The following is a 21283-nucleotide window of genomic DNA, read 5'->3' on the forward strand; positions in this document are numbered from 1 at the left end:
CCTGGGGTGGGGCAAGGGGCATATTCCAGAACCAAACCAAGCCATTGGGGTCATATGTCATTGCGGGAGGTGGCACCCCATGTCAGCGAGTTCTCGTGGCCTCACCATCTTGTCCTTGCAGACTGATTCGTGTTTCAGCAAACCTCTTTTGCCAGGCTGAAAGGCAATGAGGCAGATGCTCATATATGGACAGGAATAAGCCAAAGCAATAACCTCAGCCCAGCTGTCAGCTCAAACTGCTCCAGTTTCAACCAGGAATCATCCTTGCCTTTTCTCTGCTTCCCATCCTTATTCCCAGTTCATTCCCTCCCTGAGTGGGGAACCCCAAAACCATCATCATGGAATGGGAGCACTGGAAGAGACTGAGAAATCCTCTGCCGGCTCCCTCTTTCCACTAAGGAGGAGACCAAGGCCCAGGTGACATCCATTCAAGTTCACGGTACAGTGCATGCATTCTTCCTGATAGCAGTATCAAACAACCAGCTTTGTCTTGCTCACTGCATTCTGCTCTGAACTCAACATTTCAGATACGATCTTGTGACTCCTGCTTCTACTTTGCGTCCACGTGCCTTATACACTTGTGCATTTATCTCAATTTTTAAAAGGTTGGATGACTTTGTCACTTAACTGGTTAAGTACTGAGAGTGACAGATAATGTTAGCATCTCCCACTAAGATTATGTTTTTGTTCCAAGTAGGCAAACATAGAAACAAAGATACTGAGTATCTGGAGGAAAAAATTAGTAAGATCAGTTTAACAAATACATTGAACTCTGCCCTAAAAACAGAGTTCCCTTTCAGTTCCTATGGAATATCAAGAGAACTGATCTTATACACACACACACACACACAAGATTGTTAAAAACTGTACCAGCTGCAATAAAATAAAATTGGCCATTAATAACAACACATATATTTTAAGGACCTACTCCCCCGGAAATGAAAATGCAATTCATAAATAACTCCAGGAGCAGAAAGAAGGTCAAAACGACAATGACACAGTCATCGTCAAAGCAGTGACAATGGGAGCAGGCACAAATCAAAACGAAGGGCAGGTGGTGAAAGCTGCTCCTGAGAGAGGTCACAGCCTTCCATGGATTCACCATCAAGCAGGAATAAGAAAATCATGGTATTTCCTGAACTGAGCATTTAACGAAAATTATCAGGAAGGTCACAAAAACCCAAACAAGGAATGAATAAAGGTGAAATGGAAATTAGAAAATTGGAAACAGGGTCGGTTTAGCATCAGTTGGTTAAGCATCTGACCCTTGATTTCGGCTCAGGTCATGATCTCAGGGTCGTAAGATCAAGCCCCACCTCGGGCTCCTCACTGGGCGTGGAGCCTGCTTAAGATTCTCTCTCTCCCTCTGCCCTTGCCCCTCTCCACAATGCACACTCCCATGTACACTCTCTCTCTCTAAAATAAATAAATAAATTAATTAATTAATAAAAAGAAAACTGGAAGCAATATACAACATTCAAAAACAAGCGGCAGGCTCAAGCAGTCAGTAAGAGCTCCAGCACGGAGAGCTGACAGGTCCTGCTGGAATTACAGCTCTGGGCCTTGTAGCCGGGTGACATCAAGCAAGGTGAATTTCCGAACTTTTCAACCACCTGTAAAAAGGGGATAATCGTACTCAACTCATGAAGTTCTAAAGATTTTAAAATTGAGTGCTCAAAACAGGGCCTGGCACACATTGAGTGTTCCATAGATATTATCAGGTGTTATTACCATTGCTCTCAAAAATAACAAGAAAAACACCAAACCTAGGCAGAGACTGAGAATAAATATGCACTATTAGAAATCAGAAAGGTGATATAGGCACATATGGAAATTTTTAAAAAATTGTTTTAGTGATTGCCACATACAACTATGCTTAAAAAATGAAAATCTGCGGGTGCCTGGGTGGCTCAGATGGTTAAGCATCTGCCTTCGGCTCAGGTCATGATCCCAGGGTCCTGGGATCGAGTCCCGCATCGGGGTCTCCTCTTCTTGGGAGCCTGCTTCTCCCTCTGCCTCTCTCTCTCTCTCTCTGTCTCTCATGAATAAATAAATAAAATCTTGAAAAAAAAATGAAAATCTGGGTAAACGCTAATTTTCTCGGAAAACAAGTTACCAGATTTGACTCAAAAAGCAGATGAAAAATTCCTGAACAAACATATAAACATGGAAGATATTGAAATCGTTATCAGATAACTACTTCCAAAAATGGCATAGGGCCCAGATGGGCTAATTCAGGCAAATCTTCAAGGAAGAGCTATCTCTCATGCTACTTAAATTATTCCAGGGCACAGAAAAGATTGGAAACTTCTCGTTCCATTGTATAAAGTTAGAATAGCCCCAATATGAAAGGCAATATAAGGAGAAAAAAAGTTCAGGCAAATCTCACTTTTGAAGAGATCTAAAAAATCAAAAATAAAATATTAGCAAAGAACAACATGTCACCAAATAAATGCATTCCAAAATGCTAGAATCGTTCAAATTTAGAAAATCACGAAACCACAATGAGATACCACTTCCTACCCACCAGAAAGGCTATAATCAGCAAGATAGGGAATAAGTATCGACAAGAAGAATGTGGAGAAAATGAAACCCTCATATGTTGCAGGTGGGAGTATAAAATGGTACAGCTGCTTTGGAAAACGGTCTGGCAGTTCCTCAAAAAGTTAAACACAGAGTTACCATATGACCCAGCAACTCCACTCTCAGATACATAACCCAAGAGAAATAGGAACACATATCCATACAAAAACCTTACACATTAATAGTCATAGCAGCATTATTCCTAACAGGTAAAAGGTGGAAACAACCCACATATCACCATCAGATGAACAAATAAATAAAATGCTGCATATGCATACAATGGAATACTATTCAGCCATACAAAGGAATGAAGTTCTCATCCATGCTACAACATGGAAGAACCATGAAAACACTATGCTAACTGACAGAAGTCAGTCACAAAGGCCGCATATGGTATGACTATTTATGGGAAATGTCCAGAAGAGGCAAATCTACAGAGATCGGAAGTAGATTAGTGGTTGGCTAGGGTTGGGGTGGTGGTGGGAAGGAGGGAATGGAGGATGACTGCTAATGGGTACAAGATTCTCTTGCTGAGAGACAAAAATGTTCTGGAATTAATTTTAGTGATGGTTGCCCCACTCTATAAACACACTCAAAAACACTGAATCATATATTTTAAATGGGTGAATTATACGATACGTGAATTATATCTCAGTAAATCTGTTAAAAAAAATTTCGGAATGAAATTAATGCAAGTCATTACAGTAACAGTCAAAGCGAAAGTATATGATCATCTTGATTGATATCCAAAGGATTACCATTCCACATATGCTTAATTTAAAACAACAACAACAACAAAAAGGAGCAAGCCTCCCAGTAAACCAGGAATTGAAGTCATTTCTTTGAGCACAATAAAGAATATCTAAAACTAGTAACAAAAACGTACTTAATGATAAAACTCTAGAGACATTCTTACTCAGGTCAGAATCAACATAAGGGTGTATGTCAGCATTCCTATACACCATTACTTTGAAGTTCTATCCAATGCAGTAAGACAGGAAAAATAAAAATACAAGTATTAGGAAAAAAGAGCTTAAAAATTCATGATTTGAGGATTACAGTTGAATCTGAAAAAAATCCAACAGAAGAGAATTAACAGAAACACTATGCAAACTAATTTTAAAAGTTCAGTGAAGTTGCAGGTTGCAAAATACTTGCATAAAATTTTGGGTTCAGGTTTTAGCACCTATACACAAAAATCAACAGCCTCTCTACATGTCAGCAATATCCAGTTAGAAGATAAAATGAGAAGGGAAAAAAAACCCTTTCATAATAGTAACCAAAATTATAAATACATGGAAATCAACTTTCTTTTAAAAAAGTGTGAAGCTAATATAAAGAAATTTATATACTCTACGGAAGGACATAAAAGAAGACATGAATAAATGGCAATGTTCAACACTTACGGATTGTTGGATTTTTTTTAAGATTTATATTTATTTATTTGAGACAGAGAGAACATGAGTGGAGGGGAGGGGCAGAGGGAGAGGGAGAAGCAGACTCTCCGCTGAGGAGGGAGCCCCATGCAGTGCTCGATCCCAGGACCCTGGGATCATAACCTGAGCCGAGGGTGGAGGTTTAACCGATGGAGGCACCCAGGCGTCCCCCAACACTTCTGGATTGTTAGATTTAAAATTGTAAAGGTATCAACCATATACCTCTTGGAATGGCTAAAATTAAAAGATTTGACCATAACAAATGCTGGTCAGGACTGGAAATCGGAAAAACTGGAACACTGATGCTGCTGGTGTGGATGTAGAGTGGTACAACGATTCTGGAAAACAGCGTAGCTGTTTTCTCAAAAAGTTAAACATACACCTACCATCTTATACAGTCACTCCACTCCCAGGCATTTACCCAAGAGAGATGAAAGCGTGTGTGTCTGCAAATACGCACACAGGAATGTTCACAGCTGCTTTACAGCAATAGCCAAACACGGGAAATGACCTCAATGTCCATCAGCAGGTGAATGGACAAAGTGCTGTTTCCACACAATGGAATACTACCAGCAAGAAAAAGCAGCGAACTATCAATGCACATCGCATCACGGATGAGTCTCAAGATAATCGTGCAGACTGACAGAAACCAGACAAAAAAGAATATATACCATATGATTCCATTCATATAAAACTCTAGAAAGGCAAACTCATATAAAAGGACAGAAAGTGCTCTCAGAGAAAAGGGCAGGAGGTGTGAGAGGAATTACCAAGTAGCATTAGGAAACATTTGGGGCTGACGGATACATTCTGTGTCTTGATTGTGGTGATGCTTTCATAGATACACACATATGTCAAACTTACCAAATTACACTCTTTAAATATGTGCAGTTTATTGAATTTCAATTATAACTCAATAAAACTTCTTACAAATTCATCCAGAAGAAGCAACAAAAAGAAACACACAATCCGTGATTTTTTTTCCAGATTTCCATCCTACCCATTTCATATCCTTACAACCCTAACGGAGATGTTTAAGTCATCAAATCATTAAGTGCAACAGTCGAGTTGATACGGTAACAATTTAAAAAGTGTAAAGCTATCCATTGTCACCAAGTTCAGTTTAAGAACACTGCCATCAAATTATCCATGGCATGTGTACTGAGGTTTGACAAAGCCACCTAGAGCTGATGAACACATGCATGCATACACATGTAAGAATAGCAATGAGAATACCTGGAAAAGAACCAATGTGAAAGAATCAGTGAGTAAGTACTGAGCCCACCAGACACCGAAATGCACTAGCCGAACAGATAGGAAGGGGCAGAAAAATAGGTCAGTGAAACAAAATGGAAAATCCAGAAAACAGATCCAAGTTTATAAGAAAGCATAAGCATTTAATAAATATGGCATCTCAAATCACTGAGAAAGAATGATTTTTCCCCAAAAATTGTCACTGAATAACTGGCTAAATATTTGATGAAAAAAAAAAAAGAGAGATCCTTACCTCACACCATATGTCACAATTAATTCCAGATGGATGAAAGTTTAAAATACACGGCTTCAAGTTCTGGCAACAAGGTGGACTGAGCTCATGCAGAACCCCTACCACCGCAAACATCTAGAAATACTAGATGAAATGTAATTTAAAAAAAATATTTAATGCAGAGCAGATCTCACAAGAAATAAAAGGAAACCCCCAGGTGCTGGGGGAAATAAGAATCTGAAAGCCAAAGTATTAAGAGAAACATTAAGACCGTGATGACCACGGGTATGTATGAGTGGAGCTGGATGAGAGGGAGAAAGAGATCAAAGGAAAGAAAGCCTGGTTATTTGACCTGAAAACAGGCCTTCGTGGGTTTGGGTTCAGGTTTTAGCACCCATACACAGAAAGGAGATGAGGCCTTGGGTCTTCCAAGGCCAGGAGGTACAAATGAGAACCTGCATTCTTTCCTTTAACAAATACTTAGTAAGCATCTACTATATGCCAGACCCCTTGTGAACGACACAGACAAGGCCTCCCACCCTTACGTGAACTTACTTTCTAGCAAGTATTAAAATGGAATAAGTGGGAGGATGGAAAGACAGTTGATAAACATAATAAAGGAGTAAATTACATAGTGTGTCAGGGACGCCTGGGTGGCTCAGTTAGTTAAGCGGCTGCCTTTGGCTCAGGTCATGATCCCAGGGTCCTGGGATCGAGTCCCACATCGGGCTCCCTGCTCAGCGGGGAGCCTGCTTCTCCCTCTGCCTGCCACTTTCCCTGCTTGTGCTCTGTCTCTCTCTGACAAATAAATAAATAAAATCTTTTTTAAAAAAATTACATAGTGTGTCAAGGTGGTAAGTGTTATGGGGGGAAAGGGTGATCAGGAATGTGTGCGTGCATGAGTGCGTGTGTGTGTGTGTGTGTGTGAAGGAGACAGACAAACACAGATGAGGGAGCTGTCTTAGGATATTATTAAGTAGGACAATCAGGGCCAGCTGCCCCAAGAAATGACAATTGATCAAGGGGCTGAGGAAACCATCCATTTGGGTATCTGGCAGCAGGAACTATCAGTAAGAACAGATCAGGGGCTGGGGTACAGGACAGATGGGCAAGGAGACCAGCTGGAAAACTAGCAGCAATCCAGGCCTAGGAGGGACTGGAGGAAAATCCTCACTTGATACAGGAATGTCCAAGATGATTAATTAACAGAAAAGTCAGTCCCACGCCAATGATACCGCTAAGATGTCTGGCAAAATCAGCTCAATAGGGATACTCTAGAACTAAGACCAGTGGGATTTCCATAAAATCTCCCCAAAAAGATAAGCTCACAGTCGGACGTCACAAAACACACAAGGAAATCATTCCCATGAGCAAAGGTCAGCAGACAAAGTGAGCAGGATGATCAGTACCCCCAAGAAGCTGAGATCATCCATCAAACTAAAAAGGACTCTAGGGTATGTTACGTTTAAGACTATTTACAAGCAAATAAGGCTGAGCAAAGGAAAGCAGGTACAAAGAGAACATTCGATATGATTTCATTTGCAAAGTTCAAGAGCAGACAAAACTAAATCCACGGTGCTAGAAGACAAGATGGTGGTATACCGCAGAGTGGTGATTTTGAAGGACATACGGAGGCCTTCTGGAAATGTTTTCTTTCTTGATGGCTGAGCTAGTTACACAGTGAGTTGACTTTGTCAACATCCATCTAGCTCCACACACGTGATCTGACTAGAGGAGACCGGCTAGCAGGGGCGGGGTGGGTAACACAGCAGAAGACGCCTCAAGAAGGAGGCACATTCCACTGGAACACAAACTATCAGAGCTGAAGATGGTCTTGGTGCTGAACCCCTCACTTTACAGAAGAGAAAACTGAGACCCAGAGAAGTAAAGGGAACCTCTGCCCCACCCCCCAGTATTAACAGTTTTCCTTGACAGGGTATATACAGATTAAAGATGAGAGGCGGCAAGCAGACACAGTGGTGAGAAGCAGGACCCCCGGGGGCCACACCGCCTGCTAGCTGGGTGACCCTGGGCAAGGTCCGTGTCCCCCACGTGCCTCTGTTTCTTCACCCGTAAAATTATGTACAAATGTAACTCTGTACATCCACCTTCTGCAAAAGGTAGAACCACGATGTACGGAGCTGGACTGACCGCTACCTCAGGATCCAGGTGATTCTACTTCTGGATACACGCCCAACGGAAGCGCGTTCCCATGCGCACAAGTCAAAAGACGTGGACAAGTCTGTCCACAGCAGCGTCCTTTGTACGAGCTGGCCTGTGACAACCACCCAAGTGTCCACCACGCACGGGGTGGATAACTAAACCGGGCCAGGTGTATACCACGGGAACTAAGGAGATGACCCGCGGATAAACACCACGCATGGAATATGGGGCAAAAGGAGCCAGAACACAACTCCACTTGCATGGAGCTCAAAAGCAGTCAAAGACAATGTCTGGTGGGAAGGGGGCGTGGCCACAGGGAGGGAGCCCAGGGCAGCTTCGGGGGTGCTGGTTTGTTCTCGATGTGGATGCCCATCAACGGTCCTTGAGCTGGACGCTTAGGATCCGAGTGCTTTTCCATATGGATATCAGAGTAAAGGAATTTACTTCAGGGCAATGATGATAGAACCCACGTCGTAGTCTGTTGTGAGGATAAAATGAGGCAATATCTGTGCAGCCTTTAGAACAGGGTGCGGCAGGAGGAAGGGGGATAGAGGTGTACTGATAAAAGCTCAAAGTCTAGGGCAAGCGCTCTCCCTCTAGGTCTCCTTCCTCCTTCTGAGCCCCCTCTGCAGCAGGGGGTCTCCTCACTCCCTGGCCCCCCATATCCCACCGGGGTCTTGCACAGAACCCCCAGCATGCTGAGGGCATTGAAGGCACACAGGGGTTCAACAGCGTGCCCACGGACACAGGGCGGGTGGAGTGCAGTGTGAGGCTGGACACGGCTGGTCTCAACCATAACCCCTAACACACACACCCAGCTCTTCCATATATGATTAAACAGAAAGCTGTGCTCTCCGATCTTGACTTTTGAACGGACTAATTCCTACAGAGCAGGAGAATCAGAACCTGCTTAAATGTGGGCCATACTCTCCTGCAGGCATCGCTGACTTAAGAAAAACAACCAGCCCTCCCCGCCGCCCTGGTCCTAACCATAAGCAGGGGTGAGAAACACAGAGAAATGCCCTGTCCCATTCTTCCCAGGCCTTGCTGGGTATCACGGTGGCCCGTCGGCCTGAGAACACGGTTTCAGAAGGGGCTGGTTTCTGTGGATTGGCGGGAACGGCAGCTGGGAAGGCTGGGCCGCGTTCTCCCCGGAAACTCTCCCCAGGTCTGAGCCTCGGAGCGAGACAGGGCTGGGCCTGGGAATGAAGAGTTGGCTGCGATCAACCTGCCCACCTCTGAGGGCTGGCTTCGGGGAGAGGAAACACACTGGCCGCAGGACTCGGGGGCAGGGTGTCCAACAGCCCTGCCCTGCGGCGTCCGACTCAAAGGTACTTTCATGTTTCGGATGCCAGATTCTGTATCTGCAAACACAATGTGTTTCCTTTTTCATGCTGGGGTTGGAGCCATCAGTTACCGTTTGGCCCAAATGGAAGCAGAGCACCGGGGGGAAGCGGCCGGGGGAAGAGTCTCGCAATGCCCCCCAGCTGTGGCCTGGGGGCCAGGACCCAGCTTCTAAGTGGTAAGGGCCCCAGGAAGCCTCAGGCACCAGAGCCCTGCCCCCGGCTGGGGCATGCTTTCCTTGGCATGGGAGGGTGGTTCCAGAGCTCTCCCCGTCCAGGGAAACCTGCCTGGAAGCTTCGGAGCGGACCCTCCTGGCAGGCACCCTTTTCAGGGAACCTGGTCTCTCACGAGCTCGTGGCGTGGGAGAAAACAAAAATACTAACCGCAGAGCCAATGCTCGTGGGAAATGTGTTGCAGTGGACTGCAATGCAATCCTCCCACGCTAGAGGACCTAAATCTGAAACCCGCTTCCTCTCCAGACCCTCCGCGTTCGGCAAAGTGCCTCCCTCTGAGGGCCCAGCCCTGTTTTCCGTTTAGTATGAAGGTACAAGTATTCACACTTCACACGCACAACCTCCCCAACGAGAGTGCATTCCACTCGCAGGGAGGGCACCCACTTCACACTTCTTTACCTCCCAGACCCAAGAGAGGGCCACCACCGCTGATGGCCCCAGAAACGTCCACTTACAGGGTTCTCCTTTGACTGCAGGCTCGGGGAGCTGGGGAAGGTCTTCTGGGGCCGAAAACGTCACACGGTTCTCATCTCCGAGGCTAATTCTAAGAAATCATGGCAGTCTAGGGTATTCTATTGAAAAGGATGCTAATACCCTGGGATCATCTCTGGCCTTAAAAGAACAGAGTGCTGTGACTGATTAGCAATGTCTGCCCCGGTTTCAGAATGGGGGAGTGAAGGTGCGACTGCTAAGTATGCACCACGGCCACCCCAAGCTGGAACGGATGAGCCAAGAAGCCCCAACAGTGATAATCAGGCGGGCAGAGAGTGTCCCCGCCTTTGGGATGCCCCATCAAATACAGAACAGAATGAAATACACAGGGGCTTTGGGAAACTAAACGAGCTCTAGTCTCACTTCCCTGTTACCTAAGGCTCAGTTATTCAAACCCAGGCCGTTTAAAGATCCCTGTGGTCCTACAGATTGTCGAACTCAGGTGCGGAGCCTCTGGCGATGTGTGAGAATTGCACATGACAACTACTACTCCCTCTTATCTGTAGGCAGAAAAGGACCTGGGGAAGAATCTAGAAATCTATCAATAGCACCAGCCGGGAAGAGGGCAAGGAGGGGCTCCAATGTGAGGCTCGACCACCTGCACAAGCGGGTAACACCTCACCTACCTCACCCAGGCCAGTCCTGAATCCTCCACAGAGATGGACTTCCGGCACATTCTTCCAGCTTCCAGGCTGAGTTGGGAAGACTCCTTGGTTATCAGTGGATGTAGCGCGCTAGGGTGTTAACTTCCTGCCTTTCAAGGGTCTCACCCAACAGATTCCCTTCGCCCGCTGAAAAGCCACCCCTTTCAATAACCACACCTAGAGACATCTGTCTTCTGGATCTTCTCTACATGTGCACATGCACTGCAACACGAATTCCTCTCCCCCTAACAATGGCCTCTACACTAGTCCCATCAGCAGAAGGCCCAGGGGTGTCCGGGGACGGCTCCCACACGGGCAAAGCCAGGGCACGCTTCTCCAGTCCCGGGCAGAGCTGCTCAGTCCCCAGCACCCCTGTCCCCTCTCGGTGACATCTGCTCTTGAGCTCTGTCAGTGGGCATCTCAGAGAAAGGTCTGTCGGGAAGGAGGTTTGGGGCAAGCACCGAAGTGTCAAGAAGGGTGTCACTGAGTGTCAAGACGTCTCAGACAAGAGGCATTCCACACTCGGCCGCTCGCGTGCCCACAGCCCCTTCTCTCTGGCACAGAAGAAGGTGGCCGGGCTGAACGCACACCCAGCTGAGGCCTCCCGGGAGCTGGGGCAGGAAGGAGGAGCTACCGCTACGGGCCAAGGGCTGACCACGGGAACGGTGTCTGCCTTCTGACGTGGGGAGAAAAGGCACATCAGTTGTACAGGGTTCCGAAGGCCGATGAAAATCCAACTCCGAGTTTACAGCAGGAATGCATTTTGGGGATAAGCATGCGGGAATGCAATGCAGAGCTTGCTAGGCTATGTGATACAGGTCGAACATCAGGAGAGCAGACAGCGTGGGGGACTGTCCCCGGCAGCTCCCGTGCTCCAGGTGCTCCCCAGAAAAGCCGCCCCACCGGGGCTGGGTACAATAGGACGCGGCTGCTATGTGATCAGCCTTGAAACCAGCACCGCTGATAACCCCCTGCTCTCTGTGGCTGCAAGGGCCTCACTGACTACGCCAGGATGTGCCCTGCGGACCAGTCTGCAGGTGGTTCTGTGGGTGGCAGGGACATCCGTTTTTGGGGAGGCTTCCGTTCCTGGCGGCCATCTGATGTATTGAAACAAAACCCATATAAAGCCCCTATTACAATGGCTGGCGCTTAGTAGGGGCTTGTGGTCCCTCTTCAGGATGTCACTTGGACTGCCTTGGACTGACATTGTCAACTCCTCAGTTCCCCGGCCTCCCAAACTAATGCCACGTCTTCCGAGGCCAGAGCCCACAGAGGCTGCTGTGGGTCTTCCCAGACGACAGGCAAAATGCCGTGGGCCACTCTGCGAGTATTAGGCTTAAATCCAGAGCCTTTCAAAAAGCCCTCTGAGACCTCCGGGCTCCCTCTAATGAAAGGCACTGCAGAAACCCAAGGTATGATTATCACTTCTGAAAGGAAGAAAAAAAAAAAAAATACTGGCTCACAAAATATCCATCCTGGTGCCTCGACAGATAAGGAGGTTTTATAATCCGGTTCCCTAGGGAGCCATTTATTTTGGTGAGGCCAGTGTTCATAGCAGACACTGTCAAAGCCATCAAGATAACAGGAATAACAACCCAGTGGACTTTTGAAGTGTAAACATAAAAGTCTATTAAGAATACAATGTTGGTTTAATCCCAAGACAAAAAATTTACTTAATGAAAAGCACAACTCATCTCCAGAAGGAGATATCGGTACCAGCTGTGAGCAGAAAAGGAGGGGATTCCTTCCAGGGAACATCTGAATTTCAACCCACTGCCTTTCCAATATTTACTCTGGACATAAAGTCTCAAATACTTTTCCGAGGATCTCATTTTTCTACAGGAGGAGGAGGAGGTCAGAGAGAAGTCTGGGCAGGGCCAAAGGCTTCTTGGCAAAGCCTGGAAATGCACAGACCCACCCTGGAGGTTTACCCTGACATAACTCCGTCTCCGTTCTCTCTGGGTAGAGTAGGGAGCAGCCTCCTTGCCCACCGGATGCTGGGGAGAACCGCAGCAGAGACCCTCACTCCAGCTGCCATGCAGCCAACTGAGATCACCAACAGCCCTGTGCGAACACACATGAACTTCACCTACCATGCTCGCAGCCCGGGTATGCCGCTAAACTCATCTCTTCAAAAGCACTTCTCAGCCTACTTCCTAGATTTTCTTCTACATGTTCCAGAGAAGCAAGGGGGCTACGGAGCACTAGGGAAACGGAAAAGGCCTCATCAAAGAGGATTTTGTGATTATGAGCTCTGTTTCCCCACCTTTGAGAAAGATCACGGGCCCTGAAATCAAGAAGAGACTTGGCCATCACCAACCCTGGTGGATGCCAAGACCTGCAAGAAAGTATTTAAACCCTCTTCACTATATTCCTAACTCCCAGCGCCCACTAGGCCTGAGGGCTAAAATGAAGGATGATTTTTTTTTTTTAAGATTTTATTTATTTATCTGACAGAGAGAGAGAGAGAGAGCACAAGCAGGGGGAGCAGCAGAGGGAGAGGGAGAAGCAGGCTCTCCGCTGAGCAGGGAGCCCAACGCAGGGCTCGATCCAGGACCCTGGGATCATAACCTGAGCCGAAGGCAGACGCTTAACCAACTGAGTCACCCAGGTGCCCCTGAAGGATGGTTTCTTACATACAACTTCGTATTTATATACGTATGAACATAATTAATACAACATAACATAATCAACACAACAAGGGAACCATCTCCAATTCTGGCAGAAGTAACAGGTGGTTTCAATTCTCTCCTATACGTGGATATGTAACTACCACCCACCCACCGACCTGTCCATCCATCCGTCCATTCTCTGTGGAGTCAGCACAAAGGATGCAATAAGACAAAGCATAAACATCCAGCTCTACCACCTACTAACCACCATGGCTTTGGGAAAACCCATTTTAATGTCCCTAGGTTATGGTTTTCTCATCTGTAAAATAAGTGCAATCATACTGTGTATTATTAGCATGGTTGCGATGATTAAATGACTAATACAAGTGCTTGGCAAAAAAAATAAGCGCTCAAGACTTAACCACCATAATGATGATAATTATAATAATTACTAAGACTATAAAAATACTCACTGATCTACAGCTATGTGCCAGGCTCTAGACTAAGCAGCAAACAATTTTAGCCTTCTGATTTTGCAAGAGTCTTTAGTGGGGCGTTGGATTTCTCACCGCAACACCTCCAATACAACACCCCTCTCTTGCTGGGGATGATGCGCGTGAGAGCCATTTGCAGCATGAGGACCCCCCCACACACACACAAAGCCATGTTTAAACAATTACCAGCATTATGTTGCAGGTACCCATGACCATAGGAGGCCAGCCCAGCACGGTGCTCATCTTGCAGAGACGTCTTTTGTGTGGGTTTTGGGTTTCAGCTGGGCAACGCAAAGCCATAGGGTGAGTCGCAAAACGAGTTTTCATAAGCTCACCCTGTCACAAACCAGGCAGGGGTTCATGCTGACATCCCCACAGTAAGATTAAACAGCATGCTTCGTCAGGCACTAAATACTAACACAGCTCCGACGTCAGGGGGACACTGATTAAAACTGATGTCAATAATTTATGAAACACAATATGGTCTTCAGATGCTCTTTTGGAAAAAAAAAAGAAGAAGAAGAAGAAGAAGGGGGGAGAGAGAGGGCCTAGCAACCCAGGTGGTTTAAAACTGTTCATGCATTCTCCCTTGAATGTACACACACCCCCACCATGCATGGATGCTTCTTTACGCGATGAATGTAAATGCACATGTGTATAAGAGCATATGAGCACCGCTGATACATATGGGCGGAAGAAAGTATTTAGTTATTCCACTGAGAGCTGTCGAGACTGTAATGTTATACACGGTCTTGTCTTTCATATTGTTTTGAGGGGTTTTTTCTTCCAGAAGAAATCCAAAATTGCATTTAAAATAAAATTGGGCTTTACGAAAAGTTCACATTAATTCCGTAGAGAACTCAACCTTGAAAAGGTACCAAAAAGAAAGCTTGACGAAAGAAAACCTATAGGATGTACGCATTTCTTAGCAATCCGAAAGTACCTCGGCCCTGTGTAGAACCGTGAGGTCAAATCATAATATCCATGTCTTTTTAAATTTTTGGAGGGTTTTTTGAGGGGGGAGGCGGTATGGGAAGTAACCTAGGGAAGGATGCCATTTTAGTCTATTATAAATCACTGTCTCATTATTTTATAAAGGCAAAAACAAAATATCACAGTGATAACGCTTCATTTTTTTTTTTTAAAAAACCAGGACTGATTTTTGGAATTTAAAAACATCCTTCTTGACTTTGTCTTCACTGTAAATAATCTGGGTAGCTTGACTTTATATGTCAACAGTGTGAAATTCACAAGTTGGGATTATGTTGGGGGAAAAAATCTGAGCCGCTGATAGTACAAAAGTCAGTGTGTGAAGGATTTATTAATGCTTTTTTTCCCTAGCACAGTGCCCTGTGTGTCTCAGAACACCTGTCAAATACTAATTCATTCACATATCTCCACTACAGGGCCTTTTCATAAAAAGCTCGACCTTTAATTGTAAATCACTTCTAAATTGTCTTTGCTGGCTTTCTCTTTTGCGGAATGATGGAAAAATCACTAAGACTTCAATTAAGACTTTATGGGAACTTCAACCTGACGTTCCCGGGGCTGTAGCTACAAGATATCAGAACATCTATTCAAAAAGGAAACTATAAATAACTTTAACTTAGTTGAATTGGCTTTGCTTTTACGAGATGACTGAATAATTGGCAAGATTTAAAGATACTTTAACTACTGAGAATTAAAATAACTTCAGGAAAAACCAGAAAATATTGTTAGCCGATTATTTGTCATGCAGATTATGTACTTATTAGGCCCAATTAAACTTTTTGAACAAAAAACACTTACTAATTACATTAGTTAATACGTTGATTGCTCAATTTGGCTGTTAAAAAAAAAAGTCAATCCAATTTGTGCACATAGTTAATGCCATGGTCAAAAGACAAAATCCTAAACTACAGAGATTATTTCAAGTGCATGACCATTGTTACAACAAATACGGGTTCCGTCTCCACATCCAAAGTGACAGGGAAGAGATGGGGGCGGGCGGTGAATCTGAACAATACCAAGGCTAAGACGAATCTTCAAGCCAATACAATGTTACCACAAGATCCAGTGTATTTGCCTCAATGTATTCACTTGCATTTGCCCAATTAGACCCCGCTGTTGACAACCCCAAGATATCTTTCATATGCACATGCAAACTAAAACTGATAGCAAAACCGTGGGAGGCCCTTTAAATGTCAATAAAGGGCTTTTACGCACAAAAGGAAGCAAAGAAAAGAGGGAGGGGGAAAGAGAAGGGATGGGAAAAACCAACATTTCTAAAGGAATGGAGCAGATCAAAGCAATTTTATTCTCAAAGACCACTAAGTCAGGGTGTAACTGCTAGCTCGCCGCGGAATCCTGCAAAGTCTCTTCAAGCTGGCAACCCGTTCAGTCCCTTAAATGAGGGGGATGAACAATTAGGTCTGCAAAAGCGGGACCCGGTGCAAAAAATGGACGGCCTGCGCCAAGCAACAGGAGTTGCAGCCCTCTGCAGCCCAGGACGCCTGACTGGGCCTCAGTGCCCACCCAGCTCTCCAAGACATGTTTTCCATCCGCTTGCTCAAAAGTCTGCATCCACAGTCATGAGGCACAAACTATTCGACAACAACATGACACAATTAATCAGAACCAGACCTCAAAACGTGTGTTTGTGGGGACCAGCACACTTAGCAATGTGCCTCCGACCGGGAAGAGATTGAAGAAACCCGCGCTGGCTGCCTGGGGGTGGGGGGAGGGCGGGATAGCTATATGTTCACAAAAGATGCACACCGAACGGTGTATGGAGGAACTAAATACTGTTCATTAAAATAGAATGTGGGATTTGGAAATTTACATCTCATACTGGAATTCCCTGGCATTCCTCCTCCCCCCCCATTTTGTTTTTTGTTTTGTTTTGTTTTGTTTTCCTGGGGAGAAACTGATGCCTGAGAGTTTCTACAGCAGCAAAGTTGTACAATTCAGAAATAGAACGGATCTCTCTCTCTCTCTTCCCCCCCCCACCCACCCTTTTTTTAAGCCTCATTTCTGACCCAACAGTATTCACCAGTCCTGGTTTTGTCAGATTTCTTTCAGGACTTGAAACCCCATTAAAAAGCGAGAAGCTGGACCCTTGGTTAATTCAAAGCTCTTCCATTTCACCTAACCCTGATGCTAACAACACACACACACACACACACACACACACACACACACACACACAAATGTTGATATACTTTCTGGGACCAGGATTATTTTAAAATAATTACTGAACTCTCCTTTGTAATCTGTAGATAGTAATTAATTTAAATCACATCATTCTTCTGCTAACACAAATACGCTGTTCAAAAGGGGGGAGGGATTTTTTTTTTTTTTTTTCAAACCGTAAAAGACAAATAGAGGGTGCAGGAGTGATATATTCGTCCGGTGCCGAGCTGGCCCCAAACTGCAAATCCCTCTGCCATCTCCCAAAGGATTTGTGGCTGGGGAGCTGGAACTTCCCGGGAACCGGGCCTGAGTTCCCAACTGCGCGCCCAGCTGCAGCCCTGGGAAAGGGTGGGGGGTGGCGGCGTGGGTAAGGCGGAGGTGGATCCCAGAGTCCCGCCAAACTGAGGGTAAGGCAACGCATGTTTGCATTCGAGTCCGGAGTCAGGGGGACCAGTCAGCAAGTTTTCTGCAAAACCCTCTGCCCCGAAGCATTTCTCATGCTTCCCGGCTTCGCAGAGCGCACCGGGCGCAAATCCGAGCGTCCGGGGCCAGCGCCACGCGAGCCCGTGAGCCGGCTCTCAGCCCTCCCCGGCCCCGGGACGTCCCGGAACGCGCCCCCCACGGTCCGCGCCGCATCCACGCGGCCGGCAGTGGTCCCGTGCGGCCGCCAGGCCCCCACCCCCAGCCCGCCGCGCGCGTCCCCGCGGCGCCCCCCACTCACCCACGCACTCGTTGGCCTCGCGGGCCGTGGCGCGCTGCCAGGGCCGGTCGTAGTGGAACGGCTTGCAGCGGTCGCACTCCGGGCCGGCCGTGTTGTGCCTGCAGTCGCACACCAGGCTGTCGTCGCGGTCGCGCACGCAGCGGGCGGCGTGGCCGTTGCACTTGCAGCGTCCGCCCACCTGCAGGTCGGACACGGCGTAGAAGTACGAGTCGCGCGCCAGCTCGGAGTCGTCCTCGTTCTCGTCACCGAACGTGTGCAGGCGGCTGAAGGCCACGCGGATGTCAGTGGCCGTGACCCAGTCCTGCAGCACGGGCGAGTTGTCGAAGTCGTGCGCCGAGGGCCGCCCGTCCAGCGTGCTGAAGGCGATGAGGCCGCCCGAGAGCGGGCGCATGTCGGTGTGCGAGTCGGTGCACACGGCCTCCTGCTCGTTCTGCTTGGTGATGGGCGCGCGGTGCGGCCGGTTGTACATCTTGCGGCACTGCGTGGAGTAGAACTGGAAGGGCACCCACGTGCGCCCGTAGTCCATGGACTTGTAGATGGCCATGGACTCGGGCCGCGGCGAGCAGAACTGCAGGCTCACGTAGGTCACCTCGAACTTCTTGCCGAGCGACAGCGTGAGCGTGACGTTGTGCGGGAACTGCAGGTAGTTCTCGGACTGCCAGCACGTCAGGTTGTGCGGGTTGTTGAGATCGGTGAGGAAGGCGGGCGGGTGCGCCTTCCTGGGGTCCGACGCGTTGCAAAGGTGGCAGGAGCGCAGCCGCTCCTCGCCGCGCTCGCTCACCACGCAGTAGCGCGCCGGGGGCCGGCCGCAGGTGCTGGACACGCGCACGTCCTTGCCGAAGGCCGCGTTGACAAAGTCGGGGATGCAGCGGCGCGGGTGGCCGTTCTCGTCCGAGCAGGGGTCGGGCTGCGCCGCCTGGCCCGAGAACATGCTGAGCCCGGGCCCGCCGCGCACCGCGCCCACCAGGTACGCCACGGCCGCCAGCGTCGCCAGCGCCTCCCACACTGCGCGCATCATGCTGCGTCCAGCTTGCCCCGGCCCGGCCGCGCCGAGGAGTCGGTCCGCCCGCCGCAGAAGGCGCCTGCGAAGAGAGAGGAGCTGCGCTCAGCCAGCCCGCCCCGCGCCCTCCACTCCACCCCCCTCCCCTCCCCGGGCGGGCGGCGAGCCGGGGCGCGGGGCGAACGCCCGGCTTCCGCGGCACCAACCCCGCCGCCGCCCGCCCGCCTCGCTCCCCACAGTCCCGGGGGGACGGGGGGGCAGGCGAATCCGGGCCCCCGCCCCTCCCCACGGGCCCGCACCGCCCGCGCCCGTGCTTCCCGGCCGGGCGGCGAGCCGGGGCCGCGGGCGAACGCTCGGCTTCCCGGCCACCGCCGCCTCCACGCCGCCCGAGGGGGGCATGCCCGCGCCCGCCTGCCGGTCCGCAGCCAGCCCGCCTAGCGCCCCAAGCCTCGGCGCGGGACGGCGCGGGGGCCCGCCAGCCCGCACGGCCCCGCGCCCCTTCCTCCCGCGGCCCCGGGGCTCCCTCCGCGCTGGCCCAGATCGCGTCCGCGCCGCAGAGTCCGCGCTCGGGACTTTACCTCTGGCGAGGGCAAAAGAGAAAGAAAAGTTTGCCCGGCCCCGGCCGGGAGCCCGCGCGCCGGACGGCGGAGAGCCTCTCGCTCGCGGCCAGCAGGCGCGTCCTGCCTCAGCGCGGGCTTGCCAGCTCCATGCCCGGCGCGGCCGCCGCTGCCCCAGCCCCGGCCCCCCGGTCCCCCGGCCCCCCGGCCCCCCGGCCCCGGCCGCCGCCGCCTCGCTCGCCCGAGTGACGACGCGGCCGCCCGGCTCCCGCCGCTCCCGCCGCGGTCGGAGTGCTGCCCAGCCCGCGCCCGGGGCGCACACACACTCACGCTCGCTGGCGCGCACTCACACACACGCACGCACGCCCCCGAAGGCGCCGCCGCCGCCGCCGCCGCTCGCGCCGGGAGTGGGGGGCGGAGGGGAGCGCGGGGGCGGGGGGCGGGGCCGCCGGGCGGGGCGCCGGCCAATAACGTCGGCGAGCAGCCGCCCGCTCGCGAGCAAAGTTTTAACCCCGGGAAAGAAGAAAGTTAAAGGGAAGCGGCCCGGGACGCGGAGCGAGCGGGGGCGCGAGCGGGTGGGAACCGGGGAGCCCGAGGAAGGGCGGCAGAGACAAAGAGAAAGCGAGGAGAGCGCCCGGGGAAACCCCGGAGAGGGGGCTGGGCCCGGCGAGCACCCCACGGAGGGAGGAGGGGCCGGCCGGGGACTGTCAGCCTCGCCCGGGCCCCCCGCGCCGCCCGGGGAGCCCCGCAGGTTTCCGCCGGCCCCACGCCCCGGGGGAGCGCGCGGGCGGGGGGGGGGGGGAGGGGACGACGTGCTCCCTCCTGGTCCCGGCCAAACACATCTGTGTTTGTTTTCTTTGCTGCGCCGAGGTCGGGCCTTCCTCCAACCCGGCCTGATGGCCCCGGTGGCACCGCGCACAGGGCCGTGCCCCCGTGGGCAGCCAGCCGGGAACCCGGAGGAAGAGGGAGGGGGGGAGGTAACCTCTGCCAGCTCACCCCTTCTTCCTGAAGCCCACCGGCGCGGGCGAGAAGGGGCCGCTACCCTGTCCCCCCACGGTTGTCACCCTGCGGTGGGCCTGTGTGCCGGGAAGGCGGCTGGCTCCTTGAGTCCCGGGGATCCTGTGGTGGACTGGAGGCTGAAGATGAGAAAGCAGCCGGACAGCACCGGGGCCCGGGCCCACGCCCCTTCCAGACAGGTCTGCGGGCCTCGGGCTGGGGGCAGCCCAGCACCACCACCCCCCAGGTACCCTGAGGCAGGCTTGTATTTTCAAGGGTGCTCTGCCCCGCACAAGCTCACGCGAGCCTCACGGCAGCTTTGCAAAGTAGGTCTTAACTCCATTTCGCAGATGAAGAAACTGAGGTCAAGAAGCTTGCCCAACATCTCCCATGGAGATGTCAACATGGATCAAATCCGGGAATAGAAACCAGGGCTCCTTCCTCTCTTCCTTGTCAAGCGGATAATAATCCCACCCAATTATATAGTCTCACGAGGAAACCTTGGGGCCACCCAGCTTCTCCTTCTTGCCTCATTCTCTGCCACCTTAACAGAAGGACGGAGGACAGTGACAGCATCCTTTGACTATCCTGCTGCGCAGCCAAAGCGCTTTGGGGGAAGAATACCCTGGGCTGAGAGTTTGAAACTCAATCCCTGTTGGTTTGTTTCTTTTAGATGAGTGATCTAGTCATAAATCTGGACTGAAAGCCCAGGGTTCTGGTTCTGGCCCAAGAGCCGGCTTGCTGCATTATCTCCATCAAGTGTCTCCTTTTGTCTTATTGGCATTCTCATAAACTGAGAATCTAAGGGGCCTCAAGGCTCGGTTGGCCCAGCTCAGTCTCCTTGGAAAACTGCCTTCCCCAGCCTCCCTGAGAGAGGGCCACCCAAGCCAGCTCTTTTAGGGATGGGAGCTCACCACAGCCCAAGGAAATAAATGCATTCCCTTGCACGACAGACAGCCCGGATTCATCCTCTGCCCTAGGGGAACGCTTTAGCTTTGCTTTCCCTGTGCCATTTACCACTCCCTACACTGTTTATTTCTGCCTTGTGGCAGAGAGGATTCTCGGTGACTTACGAGGCTACTTAGAACATGGCAAAATAACATAAATTAGACAGTGAGGTGAGAGGAGACAGAGGGAAAATTTAACTCTTGTGGGCTGGGAGATCCAAGGGCCATGTCGAAAGCAGAGCAGTGAGGAGTAATGCTTTGAAGCCAGAGTGTGTGGCCTTGGCGAGTTTTCCATCTCTCTGTGCTTTGCTTTCCTGGCTTGTAAAAAGGGGACAATAATATCTATCTCATAGGGTTATGAGCATCAAATGAGTTAGCTCATATGAAGACTGTAACTTATAATA

General features: G+C 50.0%; 1 protein-coding gene across 2 annotated transcripts in view; it reads right to left on the bottom strand.

Moving 5' to 3' along the window:
• Positions 1 to 19130, bottom strand: part of NTN1 (netrin 1) — an 86110-nt gene extending 66980 nt beyond the window's left edge. The window contains exons 1-2 of one of the 2 annotated variants that reach the window (XM_081805714.1): positions 18958 to 19130; positions 17380 to 18461 (exon numbers count right to left, since the gene is read on the bottom strand). In XM_081805714.1, the coding sequence (XP_081661840.1) occupies positions 17380 to 18397 (1018 nt within the window). In that variant the 5' untranslated portion in view covers positions 18398 to 18461; positions 18958 to 19130. The remainder of the gene's footprint in view (positions 1 to 17379; positions 18462 to 18957) is intronic. The other variant, XM_081805715.1, reaches the window with a different exon arrangement.
• Positions 19131 to 21283: the final 2153 nt, after the last annotated feature.

Source organism: Leptonychotes weddellii, chromosome 15, assembly GCF_054177405.1.
Source record: "Leptonychotes weddellii isolate Sample4059 chromosome 15, ASM5417740v2, whole genome shotgun sequence".
NCBI lineage: Eukaryota > Metazoa > Chordata > Mammalia > Carnivora > Phocidae > Leptonychotes > Leptonychotes weddellii.